Source organism: Dama dama, chromosome X (assembly GCF_033118175.1).
Source record: "Dama dama isolate Ldn47 chromosome X, ASM3311817v1, whole genome shotgun sequence".
In the NCBI taxonomy this organism is placed as follows: domain Eukaryota; kingdom Metazoa; phylum Chordata; class Mammalia; order Artiodactyla; family Cervidae; genus Dama; species Dama dama.
In genome coordinates this window covers 136,122,165-136,138,645 of record NC_083714.1, presented here as the reverse complement: position 1 = coordinate 136,138,645, position 16,481 = coordinate 136,122,165, and the positions used below count along the sequence as shown (strand labels likewise).

Sequence of the window (16,481 nt, the reverse complement as noted above, 5' to 3'; positions counted from 1 at the left end):
TTTTCTTCTCAGCTTATAATTAATACATTTAAAAACAATGATTTGAAATGTTTTGAATCTTGTTCATTCAAAGCCAGCAATGTCCATTAGAAATACAGTGCAAGTCATTTATATAATTTAAAAATGTTAGTAGCCACTTCAAAATGTGAAAAAGAAATGACAGAAACTAATTTTAATTATATATCTTATTTAACTCAATATTTATAAAAGAGTATCATTTTGGCATATAAAATCAATGAAATTCCATATGGAAATCAAATCATGTAAAATCTATATGAAACATTAGTGACAAGTTTTTACACTCTTTTTCTCATATCAAGTCTTCAAAATCCAGTGTGTATTTTCATGTATAACACATTTTAATTTTGATGCTAAACATCCATCCAAAATACTTCATCTGTACTTATATCTCATAAAGTTCCACAAAATTAGAAAAAAATGGTTCTTACTTAAGTTCTTCTAATAATTGAATGGAGTATTCAAATTAAGAGAAATAAAAAATTCAGTTCCTCGCTCATACCAACCACATTTCAAGTGCTCAGTAGCCAGATACAGCTAGTGGTGGTCATTACTGGGCAGAGAAGATCTCAACCTTATCCTGTGCTTTCCTTATCCATCCCATCCTGTGGTTCTTTAGTGCTTAAAAGCCTGACTATGAAAGGTTAATCATTTTTACTGTTTTTCAAGCTGGTGCCACAGTGGGTTTCTTCATAGGCTGGTTAGGGTGTTAGACATCTCAGACTGAAAGAAGCATTCAGCACCCATACCTAGCAATGGCAGCTCCCCTTTTGACTTGGCTTCTAGGACCTTCTCATTTGATGTTTTCATGTATGTAGAGTAATCCCACATGGTTACCGATGCAGCTGTGATGTATACTGTTGGTCACAGCCAGCCCTGGAATGGACCTCTCTCTGGTTGACATGGTGGGAGCTTAAATGGGATGCCACCATGGACTTGGGCTGCTGTGTTTGTTGGAATCAAGCCCTAGGAAGTTTGCTAAGTTCTTAGTGACATACTCCACATCAGTGTCAGCTTGCCCTTTGTCTTTCTGTCTCCACATTTCATTCCATTGCTTCCCTTTACCTTTTGGACAAGAGATGGAATGAAATTCCAGGTCAGACAGACTCAGGGTAAAGATGCAACAGTGAGGTTAGCATCTTGTAACTCAAAGGCAGCAAAAGTACTTTAACAAGGCTCAAAGGACAGTGCCAGAGAAAGTCGGTACAGCATAAAGACTTTGTTCTGTTTTGAAATGACATCATCTCCCAACCATTTCAAATTCAGGAGAATGAAAAGCTATCCCATTTTATACATTGATGGATCTCTTACTTATACTTCCCAAATGAAAAAGATTAGAATTCCAAGTCTGACCATTGGGTCCCATTACTGCAAGTTTTGTGGCTGGTAAGGTTTGTTTGAGTCTTCTCATTGAGTGGACACATGAGAGAAATGACTTATCCCTTTCAAATGTTCTCCCTTTTCCAAGTTGACTACTTAACCTTTTTGCCAGTTTTCTCACTCAAGAATCCTGCATCTAAGTGCATGATGTCATTTCTAATAAATCTAACAGCAATTGGAAAGCTTCTGGAATTTCCTTATCTGAGGTAGCCAAACTAAATAAACCTAATTCACATCCATCAGGATCTCAGTGAAGGCTAGCACCATTCTGGTTGAAGTGATTTCATGCTAAATGACATGAGAATGACATGAGAAGACGGTTTTCCTGGGCTCCTTATTGAACTGGATACCCTACTTTTCTGCCTGCAGGTCCACACTGCAGAGTGTCAGAGGAGCCAGGAGTACACAGTACTGGCTGGACACAAATTGCCTTTCAATTAATACACTCAACTGTTAGGGTCAAGAATTGCCTAAGATAGCAGTTGTGCCACCATCTTGAATGCATTCGGACTTGGGGAAGCCAAGTCTTTTCTTCAGCATTTGCACTAAAGGAGCTAGAGTCATTAAAAGGTGGGGAAAAAAAGAAGTTAAATCATAATGATAGAACTATTAGGAACCTTGGAGATTATCTATTGCTGTTTCTCTGTCCTGAATGATCTTGCTCTTAAGGTCATTTTAATATTCTTTCCTCTTCTGGGTAAAACGTAGTTTTCTTTTACTAAGGATCCTCAAGAAATCTTAAGTGAAGCATTAGCTAATTCTAAAGCTACAGAAAGCCCCAATGGTTCTTCCTCCCCTTTCCTGCCCAAATTCTCTTCCACCTGCTGACTTTGAGGTTTATCCTTTCAGCATTAGACTCCATCTCTACACAAAGTTCCTCCTGAAACACTCAGCAAAGCAAGCACCAGGTATTTCCTGTGGGTAACTGGGATTTCTGTCCTGTCTTGCCTCATGATTAACTTGGGTTTGGACGTGAATGATGAGAGATGGTGAGTCTGCGCTTTCCAAGGTAGGATAATGAGTTCCCTAATGTCTGTCATTGGGGTAACCCAGCATAGTGGTTAGAAGGCCAGGCTGTACCATTTACCACCTCCAGGGCCTTGAACAAGTTATTTAACCTCTCTGCACCTCAATTTCCAGACCTGTAAAGTGGAGGTAATACCAGTATGTACCTCATAGAATTGTGAAAATTACAGAGCATTTAAAATAATGCTTGAAAAATAAAATAAAATAAAATAATGCTTGATACCTACTGTGTGTGTTAGTCACTCAGTGGTGTCCGACTCTTTGTGACCCATGGACTGTAGCCCACCAGGCTCCTCTGTCCATGGAATTCTCCAGGCAAGGGTACTGGAATGGGTTGTCATTTCCTCCTCCAGGGGATCTTCCCAACCCAGGGATTGAACCCTGGTCTCCTGCATTACAGGCAGATTCTTTACCATCTGAGCCACTAGAGAGGCCCCTAAGATGAGTTTCCAAGAGGGAAACACACCTACTAGGTGCTCAATAAATATCTGCTGAATGAATAGACTCTTTGTTTTATCATGATTATGTAATTCCCAGGAGAAAACTCGATGTGGTGGCTTCAGCTTTAGTGGGCAATCTGAGAGCCCTATTAAGAATCGCTGTTTTTGTTCTCATGGCTGGGCCAGATTGCCACACAGACTCATCTGCAGAGAGTTCTCGGTTTATAAAGGAAAGGAAAAACAACTCAATGTCTCAAAACAAAACAAATGATGAAATCTGGGATGAGACGGAGATGGGGATTGACATCTTACAATTAAATTAAGGCATTGCCACACAGCAGTTTCTGGAGAGAGAGTTGAGCCAGGCCTGGGTTTTTTATTTTCCTAGCTCCAGACTCTGACTGGTTGAAAGTGTTGAGTTTCCACTTGGATTTGAATGAACCACAAAAGGAAAACATCTCATTCCACCCCCCCCCCTTTTTTCAGCACTCCTCACTCTTTCCTCCCTTCTCGGCTTCTTTTCCTGGAACTCTGCTCCAATACAAGAAACCAGAATGGTGGCATTTCCTTGATGAGAGCAGAGACTGAGTCTCTGTGGAGCTCCTTAGGGGGTTGGAGTGTTCCAGACATGGTTCTTGGCTGATCTCTGGATGAAAAGCAGGTGACAGATGGGGAACTGAGTTGTGCTTTATCATTGATGCTCCCCATTTCCAAGGTACCTTCCACAAACCTTGGCATTAAGCCTGGTGGGTGCAGGAACAGCTGTGGGGCCAGGCAGCTCCAACTGGGGACCTATTGGGCCTTTAATTTTCCCCACACGTGCACTCAGGTACAGGGATGCAGCAGATGGGCAGTGAGCAAGCTTGGTACTGATCTCAGGACAGGGTAGCAGGAACTCTGAATAAATGACGGTGGCCTGGGCAGCAAGTTTTGCTCCAGGGGGAGAGACTTAAACCAGGAGAAAAGGCATTCACCCAGCTTTTTCCTGAAGTGTCAGGGGGAGAACAAACAGGTCAGCGGTGAATACAAAATTAGCTTTTGGCCAGTCTCCAAGGTGATTTGACCCATTTAGGAGTCATTGTGAATAAGCCAAAGGGAGCTCTGTAGCCTGCATCTGGATTTGTCAGGGTTGAGAAGGAAGAGCGGATGGACCACCAGGTGGCTGGAGTCCTCTAAGTCGCTTGTTCTGGAGTCTGAGTGAATATGGCTGGAACGCCTGAGAAGGATTCTGGGACATTGACTTTGGGCCAACTCCTGGCAGAACTTACCAAGCAAATGATAACCCTGGCAGTTTCGTTGGTAATCGGTATACCTATTTGGGGGTCCTGGTCCTTGAAAGGACCATATCAGGTTCTGAAAACCTCCCTCCAGGTTAAACTCTTCTTCAAGAGTGTAAATGGTAAACTTGTGTAAATGGTAAACTCGGACCGAGTCAGCAAAGGGAGTGGAGACATGAGGGCTTCCGTGGAGAACAAAGCCACACAAGTACTAAGGCCGACTCCACTCCAGCCTAGAATGGTGGAGTTGGGACTGGGTGCTGTTGGTGCCCTGCCTCTGTCTTTTCCATCAGCTGGCGTGCTCCTCCTCCACTGAGAGTATCCCCTCCATACAGCATTTCAACAAGAATCCCCATCACAGACTTTGCTAAGTAACCCAGACCATCGGGGGCTTCCCAGGTGACTCAGTGGTAAAGAATCCACCTGCCAATGCAGGAGATGTGGGTTTAATCCCTGGGTCAGGAAGATCTCCTGGAGGAGGGCATGGCAACCCACTACAGTATTATTGCCTGGAGAATCTCCTGGACAGAAGAGCCTTGGAGGGCTGCAGTGCATAGGGTCAAATAGAGTTGGACACGACTGAGCGATTGAGCACATAGCAACCCAACCTAAGAGAGAGTTGGGGGAACGGGGGCATTTCAGAACAGTCTCAAACTTGAATACACATCAGATCACCAGGGCAGCTTAAAAATACAGATTCCTAGGCCCTACACCCAGAGATTCTGATTCAGTGGGTCTAGGGTGGGGCCTGAGATACTGTAGTTTTCCCGAGTGCATCCTTCATCATCTGAATGCAGCCAATCCTTTGACCTATGAGAACCACGCCTGCTAACTCATGGCATTTATTTCCTTCCTTAGATCTTTTAGCAAACATTTATTGATCAAGTTCAGGAACAAACCACACAATCTGTCAGAGACACTAAGAAGCAGAGATTTAGGTAAAAGGATCCACAGTTCTTGGCAAGTCTCTTGAAGTCCAGCATACTATGCTGACTCTCAGAACTTTTTAAGCAAATTGTTGTATCTTTACATTTTTTTTTCCTCGTCCTGCAGTGTAAAGGTCTGTCTGGTTGGGAAAAGGGAGTCTCTTGTGGCACTGAGTTGCCATGGAGCTTTGCAAAAAGGGACATTTGACCCAACTTGGAATTTAATTAACGCTTCCCAGTCACCGTGCTCAGACGTGTTAACCTCCTAACCCCCACCCCCTGTGTCACCAACAGGCCTAGATTTTCAATGTTATTGGTTATGTGGATGATTTGGTGATGAAATTCAAAGAGGACCCTGTGATAGGAAGACTCTTAATCAGGTTCTCATGAAAGACATAATCCTAAGGAATTTTAAGCAAATTGATTAAATAACTGAATGAAGACAGTTCAGGCCTGACAGGGAACATTTTGGGTTTTAGTAATGGTAATGATGACAATAGTCATAAAGAATAGCAGCAAAACATGATTGCTAAGATTTGTTGGAGTATTCACTATGTGTAAGGCCCAGCACTAATTACTTGGTCTGCATTATCTTTATAATCCTCCCAGCAACTCTTTGAGGTAAATATATCCATTGGAGATTAACAAAGGCTTCAAAAAGATGGAACTTTATTTTCCTCTTATGTATAAGAAGTCCAGGGCTAGTCCAGAGACCAAGACTTCTCCCAGCTCTTGGTTCTGCCATCCTTGTGGCCCTCATCTTCTCAGTCCAAGATGGCCACTGGAGCTCCAGCCATCACATCATTGGCCCAAACAGGAGAATGAAAGAAGGGGCATGTCTCTTGTGTTCTAAGGAGACTTTTCAGAAATGCCACACCACAGTTGCTTTGATCTCATTGGCCACATAGCAGCCCCTAGTTACAAGAGAGGCCTGGAGATAGAGCCATTTGGTTGTCTGGCAATGGACCCAGTTTAAAAAATTGAGGTTTTATGAATTTGAAACAAAGGGCACATACGGAAGATCTGGTAGGAAGTGAACAGTTTCTGCCATAGTAGGTAATGCTTTTCTCACCATTTTACAGATGAGGAATATGAGGTACTGGAGACTGACTGACTTAGTTGTGTTCATAGGCAGCAGGGTCACAGTAGGACTGCAATCTCTCTGACTCAAGGCTCCCTCTTTTAACTACTACTTCCTCCTCCTCCTCCTGCTATTTTATAAAACAGTTGTGTTTCCTTAGGGGTGCATTTATTCATTTCTGGTTTTCTTCCCAGTGTGCCTTTTACCCTCTTTGTGTAAATCCCAGCCATGCTTCATAGTTCATCTCCAAGGCCCCCTGAAAGCCCTTCCTTGCACCCCAAGTGGCTTTTTTCATTCAGTAAAGATTTATTTCACACCTACTATGCACGAGGCTTTGTTCTAGGCACTTGGGCTCCATCAGTGCAAAAACAAAGACCCCTGTTAGCTTAACAGGTGTGCGATCTTGATCAAGTTTTTTAAGCTTTCTGAGCCTTGGTTTCCTCATCTATAAAATGGGAAAAATAAAACTCATTGCATAGGGTTATTGTAAGGGTTAAATAAGGGTTAAATAAGACACTGTATGGAAAACACAGTCCTTAGTGCATCATTACATTTTGAAAAGTGGGACCCATAGCTATTATTAGGATTGGTGTTGTTCCGAACATGTCTGTCCTGCCCAGCAGGCTATAATGGACAGGAATAGTAGCCAAGGCCTCTGTTATCACCCAAATAACTTGCTTACCAAAGTGTGTGTGTTTGTGTGCCAGGGATGCTTAGTAAATGTTCGCTGAGTGGATACAGAGGGTCCTGGAGTAGAGAGAACTTCGTCTTTCCTTAAGCTGCTGAGTTAGGAAACTGAGAAACAGACTGAGCCCCAGAGGAACTTTTATTTTTCCCAATTTAAGCAGTGAGTTGTGGTGGGTGGTGTGCTAAAGAAAAACAAGCCTGACAAAATGGAATACTAATCTCCTCCTCATACTCTCCTGGAAGGCCCCAGAAAGAACATGTAGTTTTTTTCCTTTCAGGATTTGTTTTCACCTTCTCTGATAGATTGAGTGTGCCAGCAAGCCCTGCTGACCTCTTCTTGTGTTGCTTCTGTCTCCTCATCCTGTCTTCCCTGCTTTTCTGTCGCTCACTGTGGTCTCTGCTGCCTATGGGAATAGTGCCTCGTGTACTGTCCACAGCAGAAAGTTCGGGAAGTCCAGAGGCACTGCACATGCAGGGTTGCAAAGCTGTTGTATTCCAGTCCCGCTGGCAGCCCCCCACACAGACCCAACCAGTGAGTCCTTCCACTCCCTCCATCTTGTCTTCTCAGTCCAGCCTGGCCCTTGGCCCCCCTGCAAAGGTGAAAGGCAAGTTCACAGGATGCAGGCCTTCTTTCTTCCCTGACATCTGGTTTGATTCTGGGCAGCTAAATAGTGGCTTTGCCATGAACAACAAAAGCTAATTCACTGTGGTTTTTAAACACCAAGTGCAAATATTTTTCCTTTTCAGCTTGGGGTCACTGGAAGGGAAAAAACAGGGCTGAGAAGCAGATTAACCTTTTAAAAACTATTATGACTTCCCATAGAAAATAAAACAACAGCCTCATTTCCTTCCATCCGTGAGTCTTTTTATGAGTGATTGTTGTTGGAGGCAAGACTGGGAATCCACGGATTTTTCAATTCTGTCTCAGCTTGGGTCTCTACCCAGAAGCCCACCGGGAGTGCTTTTAAGGGCCCTCTTGAACTCCAGCAGAGCTCAGGGCCACCCTCTTTGCCTTCTTGCTTGTCCGTCATCATCCCTGGCTGACTTTTCCTCTTCCTTCTTCTCCCCAGCCCTTTGATTTCTTCCCTCCAGCAGGGTTCAAGGAGGTGAGGGCCAGGCCCGCTCCTGATGCCGCTGACAGGTGCTTGCAAGGCTGGGGAGTCTTTCTGTTGAAGTCACCCCTTCTGACTCTCACTCCACATGGCTGTGGAGCAGAAGCAAGGAGCTGACACCGTTAGTTTTAGTGACCTCACTGGACTGCAGCACCAGCGCTCTTCCCAGTCTTTCCCTCCATTTGTCTCCTTTCTTTCCCTCCTCCCTCTAGATTTTGCACACCGATTCTGTTGCTGGGCTCAGCTGGGAGGTGAAGCGCGTGCCGTGACAACATAAAGGCTGTGAGGGCAAAGCGGTGGAAATCTCTGCCTTCTCCCTCTGGTGCCAAGAAGACGCTCTCAACAGACCCCAGGATGGTGGATGTTTGTGAAAGGGCTCGGGGCGCTGTTACTGTTGTTATTGGCATTGCACTAGTCTAACATGTTGATACAGGTGGTGTGTGTGTTGGCGGTGGGAGGGGATCTGAAATTGATTTGCAACCTGCAAAGAGCAAACTCCACTTGTGTGCTGCCCCTCATCCTTTCAGCGGGTGTGCAAATATTTGCAGACCTGTTGAGCGGCTCAGCCTCACACCGACCTAACGTTTTTTCACAGCCAAGTGATCCTGCCCCAGCCTAGTGAGAAGAAGGGTGGGGGAGGGGATGGGGGTGCAGCGGGGCCGGCTGGGGTGAGGAGATGGGGTGTGTTCCTTATCATGACTGGACAGTCGCCCCGGGGCTGGGCTGCTGTGGCTCCCTGGCTGTTAGCCTTGGGCCAGCTTCCTGTATCCAGCGGCGTGCTCACGGTTTCCATAGCCACGTGGCTCTTGGCAGAGCTTCTCCTGAGAGTCTGCATTTCAAACCAGCTCCCAGGTGATGCCAGTGCAGCTGTAGAAAGTACCGGGCCTTCAGACGTCCTCCAGGGCCGAGGAAGGAGAGTGCCGCTGAGCCCCTCCTCTGCAGACAGGGTGTGGCGGAGGCTGCCCTGGACTCCTGATTTGCCATTCAAGTGAACCCCCGAGGGATTAGCAGCTGGCCCAGCGCTTGCTTGGGTGAGACCATCTCCCCCTCCAGGGGGGAGTCCCGGAGGCAGCGCAGATGTCGAGTGAGAATCTGCCACCCTCCTCACCGAAGGTTGCCCTCCTTCACCCTCCCACCCCCCCTGCTCTGCCTGCCGACTTAAGCAGATCAGCTTTCAGCTCCCGGGACTCCAGAGGGCTTTGGATGAAAGAAAAGGCCCGGCCTCAAGAAGCAGAGCGGGAATCCAAGCATGCCTCTCGCCTGCTGCATGCCCAAGAATGCAGGTACTTGGGGGTTTGCAGCATTTCCTGGCAAGACAAAGGGGGAGGGAACCGGGGGAGGCTGGGCCCAAGGGAGCGCGGTTCCAGCAATGATTCATCTTCTGGGGGGAGTGAAGGAAGAGCAAGGGGAGGCCGTGCCTGACCTGCAGAGATGACCCTCACTTTTGTGCTCGGCAGCTCCTGAGCTCCAGGGAGTTGGGGTGGTTCTTCTGGGCTGGCCAACTTGGCAACTTTGTGTTCCTTCTAAGGTGCTGGGCCACTTAAGACATAGAGGACAAGGTTTCTCCCTCCTCCTCTTCTGTGCCGACCTTGGCCCCTTGGCCCGCCTTCCAAGAGGGCCCAGAGGGTGGCCCACGGGGAGGAGTCAGGGCAGGATCGTCAGGCTGCAGTCTGGGTGGCTGGGGAGGCTGCTGTGGGCTTGGCCCCACGTCCTGCACCGGCTAGCACCGCGCCTGGCCTGCTAGTCCGTTGCTTCTCCTTTGGCACCTTGCCCCCCCTGTCTTGTTGGAATTCTTCAGTATCCTGTCCTCATCCTGAGATCACAAGTAGAGGTTTATGTCTCTCCTGGTGGCCCCCAAACAGCCTTGATCTGGGAGTTCCCAGAGCCAAGTTCCCCAGTGTCATTTCTGTTCCATCTGCAGTGGCCTTAACCCACTCTGGGCCATCTTGACTTATTTGGTCCAAACCCCTGCTTCCTTTTAGTTCTTCGCCACATCAGCTCGGCCACACCAGCGAACCCTGTTTGAAAAGTGTCAAACTCTTTGCAATATCCGTCCTGCACCATGGTTAGTCCTTCCATCTTAACTCGGGCTCCGGCATGGTGGGGACGGGCCTTTTTTCTAGAGATGCCACCACCGTGTTGGTCACCATGAGCACGCAGCAGGGCAGTATGCTGGCTGAAGCTGGTGCTCTTCTCGGCCTAGCTAAGCCACCATGGTGCGCATTTGCCTCCACTGGGTCTGTGGAGAGTGGGGCAGTGTGCTGTGGCCACGCGTTGGCCTAACCAATATGGTCGTCTGCAGCCTCACTCATTGACAATGCTATTCTGCTCCACCATCTAACAGCGCTCCCTCTGAGTTGCTTCTTCAGGTGTGGTGATGAGGAGACGCTGGTTTGTGTCACTTAGTTACCTAAGATCTGTTAAGAGGGGAAGGAAACAGGCCTGTGGGCCTGGCAGCTTCCGGTGGGCACCACTGAACCTGTGTGTTTCTTCAGGGCATCGTGGTTTCTGAACTTGGGAGCAGAGAGGTTGTTCAGTCCACATCTCAAATAGCTTATGTATTTGTGATGAATCACCATTGTTTGACATGCAGGCCGCTCCATAGGCCAGTTCAGTCAGAACCTCTGGAGATCGATCCAGGCATCAGAGCATTTCTTTAGAAAGCTCCCCAGCTGAATCCCTGCCTGCAGCCAGGGTTGAGAGTCACTGCCTTAGGTAAGAAATCAGAACTTCACTCCCACCCTAACCCCTGCTTTCCCTCAGGGAACCAAGTATGACAATCCAGGACCTAAATCCACCCAGTTTCATGAGGATCAGTGGATTCAGGGGAGAATAAACAGCCAGGTAGTGTTTTATAAGGACAGAAGGACTAAGTCACGGGAAGGAGTGTCAAAAAAATAAGGCCCCTGCAGGTGCCTGCCAGAAGTTTCCAGGCGTTCAAGGAGAAAGATGGTGGGGTGGGGTGGGGTGAAGACCTTTAGGACAACCTGACCCAGTTTACCTTGGAGACGTGAAGATCCAAGGCTGAGCTGTTGGGGGCAGGCTGGGGTCTGGGGGTGGGGGGAGGTTGAAGGGCTCACCCTCTCAGAGCCACTGGCACTTTGTGAATGGAGCCATCTTCTGGCATTAGTTTCAGCAAGGTCATGGCACCTCTGCCAACTCTGGACAGCTCACCAGTGGGGGAAGACCAGGCCCTTAATCAAAGATGCCTCCAAGTAGGACTTGGCAGAGATTGCATTCGACACAATAAAAGCAGAAGGGGAAATGACTGCTTTTTGCTTCAACACAAATTTTATTACACCAGGTTTCATTATAAAAATGTTATAGTTTTGGGTGTGTGTTTATTACATAAACAATGTAGTTACTCTGATCTTCACCATCTTTCAAACCGGAGTCTCAAAGGGAGTTTTATTTACTAGATTTAAAGCCATGGAACAATTGTTTCATACGATTGCCTCTTAAGCATAGGAATAATTCAGGGAAAAAACAAACTCCCCGCATTCTTTCCTTCTCAGCCCCTGCCGAATCTCCGCAAACTAGAGGCAGGCATAGCCACCAGCTGACCATGCTAGATCTTGTAGCTGCTAAGCTGCATGTGGGTAGACCTCAGTGGAGTAGTATGGTCTTCAGAAGGAGGGCAGAGCGGGACTTAGGCTTAAGGCTCCTGCTGCATCTAGCCTATAAGGGTGTCCTAGTGGCTTGGGTAAATGTGGGAACCACCTAAGCTAATCAGGCTGGCTCTTGGGGCCCAGACCCCTATACCATCCCATAGTCTGGGGCCACAGGGCCCAACAGCTACTGCCATTATTTATGCCCTAATCTCTGGGCATTCATATTTACCAGAAACAAAGCTTTCACATTAGTATAAATATCGTCTCAGATCCCTTAGTTCATTCCTGGGAACTCCACATTCAAAGGAAGTGCTGTGTAGACTGCCACCATCTTATGGAAAAGTCTGTTTTGTCCATTTTATTACTGTTTTCCATTTTGATTCATTTATCTGATTTTATAGTCGCTGACTTCAGATTGTAAACTTTTTTTCTAACCCTTAAATTGAATGCTTAATTTACAAAATAAATATGTGAATTGCCAGCTATAAATTTACCTCAGAGGACAGCTTTGGTAATTTCCATTGGTTTTACTAGTTGGGTTCATTGTTATGGGTTTCATCCTCTTAATAGTTAGGTTTTGGAGAGGCAGCATGGTGTGGGGAAAATAGGCTTTGGCATCTACCAGATCTGGTAGATGGGTTTAAATCCTCACTCTGCCATGTATCAGTTGTGTGACTTTGGTCAAGTTACAGAATTGCACCTTCCTTATTTCTAAAATAGAGATGGTAAAATCTGCCTTGTATATTCTTTAAATGAGGATGAAATGAGTGAATGCAGGCAAAAGGCTTAGCATAACTCACCTAGGAACTGTTCAGTCTGTAGTAGTTGTGGATAATAAACATATTTAAACTAACACGCCTTTGGCTGGGAAGCTACTCTGCATTTGCATGTCTTAGGCAGGGGGCCAGGACAGTGGGTGTCCTTTCTGGATCAACCCACTTATCCTAACGTCCTCCAGAGGCACTAGCAGATGGGACATGAAAATACCAACAGTGTGCCTAGGGAAGGGCATGCAGCCAAGTGTTACACTGGATTGAGCTTGCTGAGGCGAGCCAGGAAAAAAACTCAGCATAACCCAAAAGCGCACCATTGAGAAATTCCTCTGAAATTCCTTAGTCTGCCTCTCTTGTGGAATGTTCCTCAATAGAATATTGCAGCTGCTCTGTCCCAGACCTGGCTTCTTTCCCAGCTACCCAACTGGGTTGCTTCTCCTCTCTAGGGCTTTGACTGCTTGGCATGGCCAGGGCCTTGAAGGAGCTGAGCATCTATGGAGCTGAACTTGATGTAGCAGCATCTCTGTGCTGGGCACCAGGCTTGGCTCTGGGCCTCAGACATGACTAAGACCCTGCTCTGCGCTCAAGGACTTACAAATCAGGAGGATACTGACCCACGAGCAGCAGAAAAGCTGATCATAGTACCTCAGGGCCCATCCACAGGAAGGAGGGACCAGCTCTCCCTTGTGGGGTGTGGCTGACAGAGCAGGGGACCTTTGAACCTACTACGTTCGGGTAAATGGGTTAAGGTGTATCAAGTTTTGGGTGGATTTTTATTTGTGGGGTTTTTGTTTGCTTGCTTGCTTGCTTGTCTGTTTTGTCTTGTTCTGTTTTTGAGAACATGGTAGAATGAGCTCACTCTGATCTTCAACATGAAGAAGGAAATACCTAGTCTGTAAAACCAAGAGGTTTTGCCATCTTTAGGTATCTAGGTATTATCGTCTTTTATAGAGGCAATATTTTGCAGAAAATGAAAGCCTATTTGCTTGGGGTTGATTCTTGCATTCTCTGAGTTGGAGGTGAGGGTATGGAGGTAGAGGAGATGGGAAGGTTAGGAAGTGTTAAGGCTGCCAGAAAACAGAAGCCAGTGTAACCTGCTGTCCACTCTATACCCTGCTCAAGTTCTCTGTATGTAGACTTAGGTAGACATTACATGTCTGTGTTCAAGGCAGAATCTTCTAGTCTTCTCCAAAGCTGACCTGTGCTTCTGAACGCTCTGTTGGGTTGCATGGCTTTCTTCCTCCTGGGTGCCACATTTGGAGTCAGGAGGGATACTGAGAAAGTCTACTCTCCTGAGGGTAGCTGGCCTTATGTGTCGCTCTAACTCAGTGACCTTGAGTGTGGTGACACCCACTGGCTCCTGAAATGGCAGAAACGAAATGTGGAAAGGAATTCACCTCAGTCATATGCTCTCATCTGAAACGCAGACCTAGTTGTTCAACATCCAGAGGCCAAATGTCAAACACCAATAAAGGAAAAGATGCAAATGTTTCCTCAGCTTTGAAGAACTGAGGCCTCCCAGGAATGTTATCTTTTCTCCCTCTGGCCCCTACTCTACAACCGAGCAAGGAGGAAGTTTTGATTTATTCTTCAAGACAGAGTAAATCACTCTTCTCTCACCACCTTGTCTCTATGTTATGCTTGCCATGGATGGCATTTGGCCTTAAACAACTAGGATCCCTCTTCCATCTAAGTTTTTATCCCTGGAAACCTTCACCAGCAAGATAGAGCTGGATGATTAATTTTGAAATAAGGCAAAGAGAATAGGTATGAGAATGTGCTTGAGAATAGGCAGGGGGCACACATCAGTAGCCACAGGGCCCTTGGCTTAAATGGATGACAAATTACTCATCCCACCTAATGCAGGCCTCTATAGCTCCTGTTCTGAAAGCCAGAGGTGATAACGGGAGCCATGGGTTTCTAGTACTTTCCCCAGCTACCTTGGAAAGCCAGCAAAGTGGCTGGCTGGGAGAATTAAGATAATTGTATATTGAATGCTATTCCTTGAAAAGAAGTTGATTTGTAGCTTCACTTGATGAGCCTTCTCTTTTTCCCCTCGGCCCATCTCTTCTTGGCATTTCCTTGTTCCTGCTGCTGCTTTTTTGTTGTTGTTGGGGGTTTTGTTTGTTTGTTTGTTTTGTTTTTACACTAACAACATCATGGACAAGGAGAGATTTTATTTTGAAGAACAATGATCACATTAACCAGGTGACAGCAGATAAGCTAAAAGTCACTCCGTTTTCTCCTGGGGAAAAATGTTCTTTGCCGCCAAATTGCATTCCGCTTCTCTTTGTCTGCTCTCCTCTTATGGGAGGGTGGCAGGGCTGGCTGCTGAAGGACTCAGAAGAAATCACTGGCAGATAAGATACACCCTTGATTCATATAAGAAGGGAAGCTTTTGAGTTCAATGATAAAAAATGACTTCCTTTCCTGTTGCACAACATTCTAGTGGCTGGAACTCTCTGTAGAATGGTGACATTTCTCTACCCTTGGTCCACAGTATCAAGCAGAAAATAACTATGAAATCTGAAACTTGGTAAAGGATGAAAACCCAATTCATTGCAGTTTAATAGACGTGTAGGCCTGGATCAGACTCTAGCTACAGAATCTGCCTACATCCTGCCCTATTTTCAGAGCAAAACTGAGGACTTGCCTACGTTCAAGGTATCACAGCCACATACAAAGACCCAGCCAGTGCTCTGTGCAGGAGCTGGCAAACCCAACTGGTGTGTCACCGCAGGTCCAAGAGCAGCTATTAGAAAACAAACAGACCAAGCTTCCAAGTGACTGAAGAGAAAGTGAGTGGGGGATGGAGGAGGAAAAGGGAAGGAGGCGCCCTGAAGGGAGTGACGTTTAGTTTGATGGATTGCTAGGAATTTGTTGGCCCCCAGAAGCATTCTGGGGTCACAGCTCTCTGAGCTGTGGTTTCTTTGGCACGATCTCATAGGCCTGTTGTGAAGACTAGAGTATGTAATGAAAACGAAGCACATAGTGCAAGGCTCGGCCCACGATGCAGACTGAGTAACCGTTTGCTGTGTTGTCATTATCAGGAGATGGTATTGTGTGGAGAACTTGAAGGCCCTCAATCACAGGCCATGAAAACCCTTTGCCCTCTAATTGTAACCTACTCTTTCTAAGACTTGACTCTCATTTCTCATATCTTGGCAGACTTTGGCTAATATTAGTTCACCTCTGGCAAAATGAAAGCAGATTCAACCAAGTCTCAAAAGATGTTTTGAACCCTACTCCATTTCTCAATATAGCATCTTGTACTCCGGGTTTATAATTTTAGGAGTGGGTAGATATTTGTGTGGAGGTATAGATGTAAAGCCAGTGGCAGATGCAAGCATTGCTCTTGGGTCTTTGTTTTCAGCAACTCATTTCCGCAACTTCAAAAAACATTCACTTGGTCGTTTTTTTCTTCTAATCTGTTTATCCTCCAGTGCTTTTGTTCGGGTCACAAAAGGAAAGGTATTTCTGGTAAAAAGCAATGAAACTTATTTCTTCTAAAGTTTAGCATTTACAATAGAAGGCGAAGTACTGTTGTATCATAAGTGATCAATATAATGTTTTTGAGAGGAGTCTGTCCATTAACATTGGGGACTGAGGAGATTTGGAGCCCAGAGCTTGGGGAAAACCAGGATGTTAAGATTAAAACCCATCTACGGGCTCTTTATTATGTGCTCAGCAGAACTGTGTGGGTCACAGCAGCTACTCATAGCAACCCTCTGATGCAGGCACAATTATGTTTGTTCCCCAGAGAAGGAAAATGAGGCTTAGAGCATTTGCCTAACTTGCCCAAGATTATAGCTCAGTCGATGGGAACCGGAACTTGGACCCATGTCTGTCTGATCCCAAACCCCAGGCTTTTACCACCAGGCCATACTGACTGTGAGGATTTGAAAATAATGATTCCAAACTAAACTTGGAGGTGGTATCTTTAGGTTATCGTACAGGTTAAGAGTTAAAAGATGTGCCATGGCCTATGCTCTAGTCTCTGCTGAGGTCATCCAAAGAGAAGGAAACTTAGTTTTTATTTGAAGGAGCAACACCCGATCAGCAGAGATAGGCCTGGCACAACATGAGACTTGAGCTAAAGAGGAGGTGCCAGAGAAGGGACAGAGCCAACAGTGTCCGCCCCACCCCCCAA

General features: G+C 46.2%; 1 protein-coding gene across 2 annotated transcripts in view; it reads left to right on the top strand.

Moving 5' to 3' along the window:
* Nucleotides 1–16,481, top strand: part of NHS (NHS actin remodeling regulator) — a 338,630-nt gene that overhangs the window by 224,920 nt on the left and 97,229 nt on the right. The window contains exon 1 of one of the 2 annotated variants that reach the window (XM_061135907.1): nucleotides 9,182–9,230. The exons of the other annotated variant lie outside the window; for it this stretch is intronic. Within the exon in view, the coding sequence (XP_060991890.1) occupies nucleotides 9,197–9,230 (34 nt within the window). The 5' untranslated portion in view covers nucleotides 9,182–9,196. Of the gene's footprint in view, nucleotides 1–9,181; nucleotides 9,231–16,481 lie in introns of those variants that run through there. 2 annotated transcript variants of the gene reach the window in all.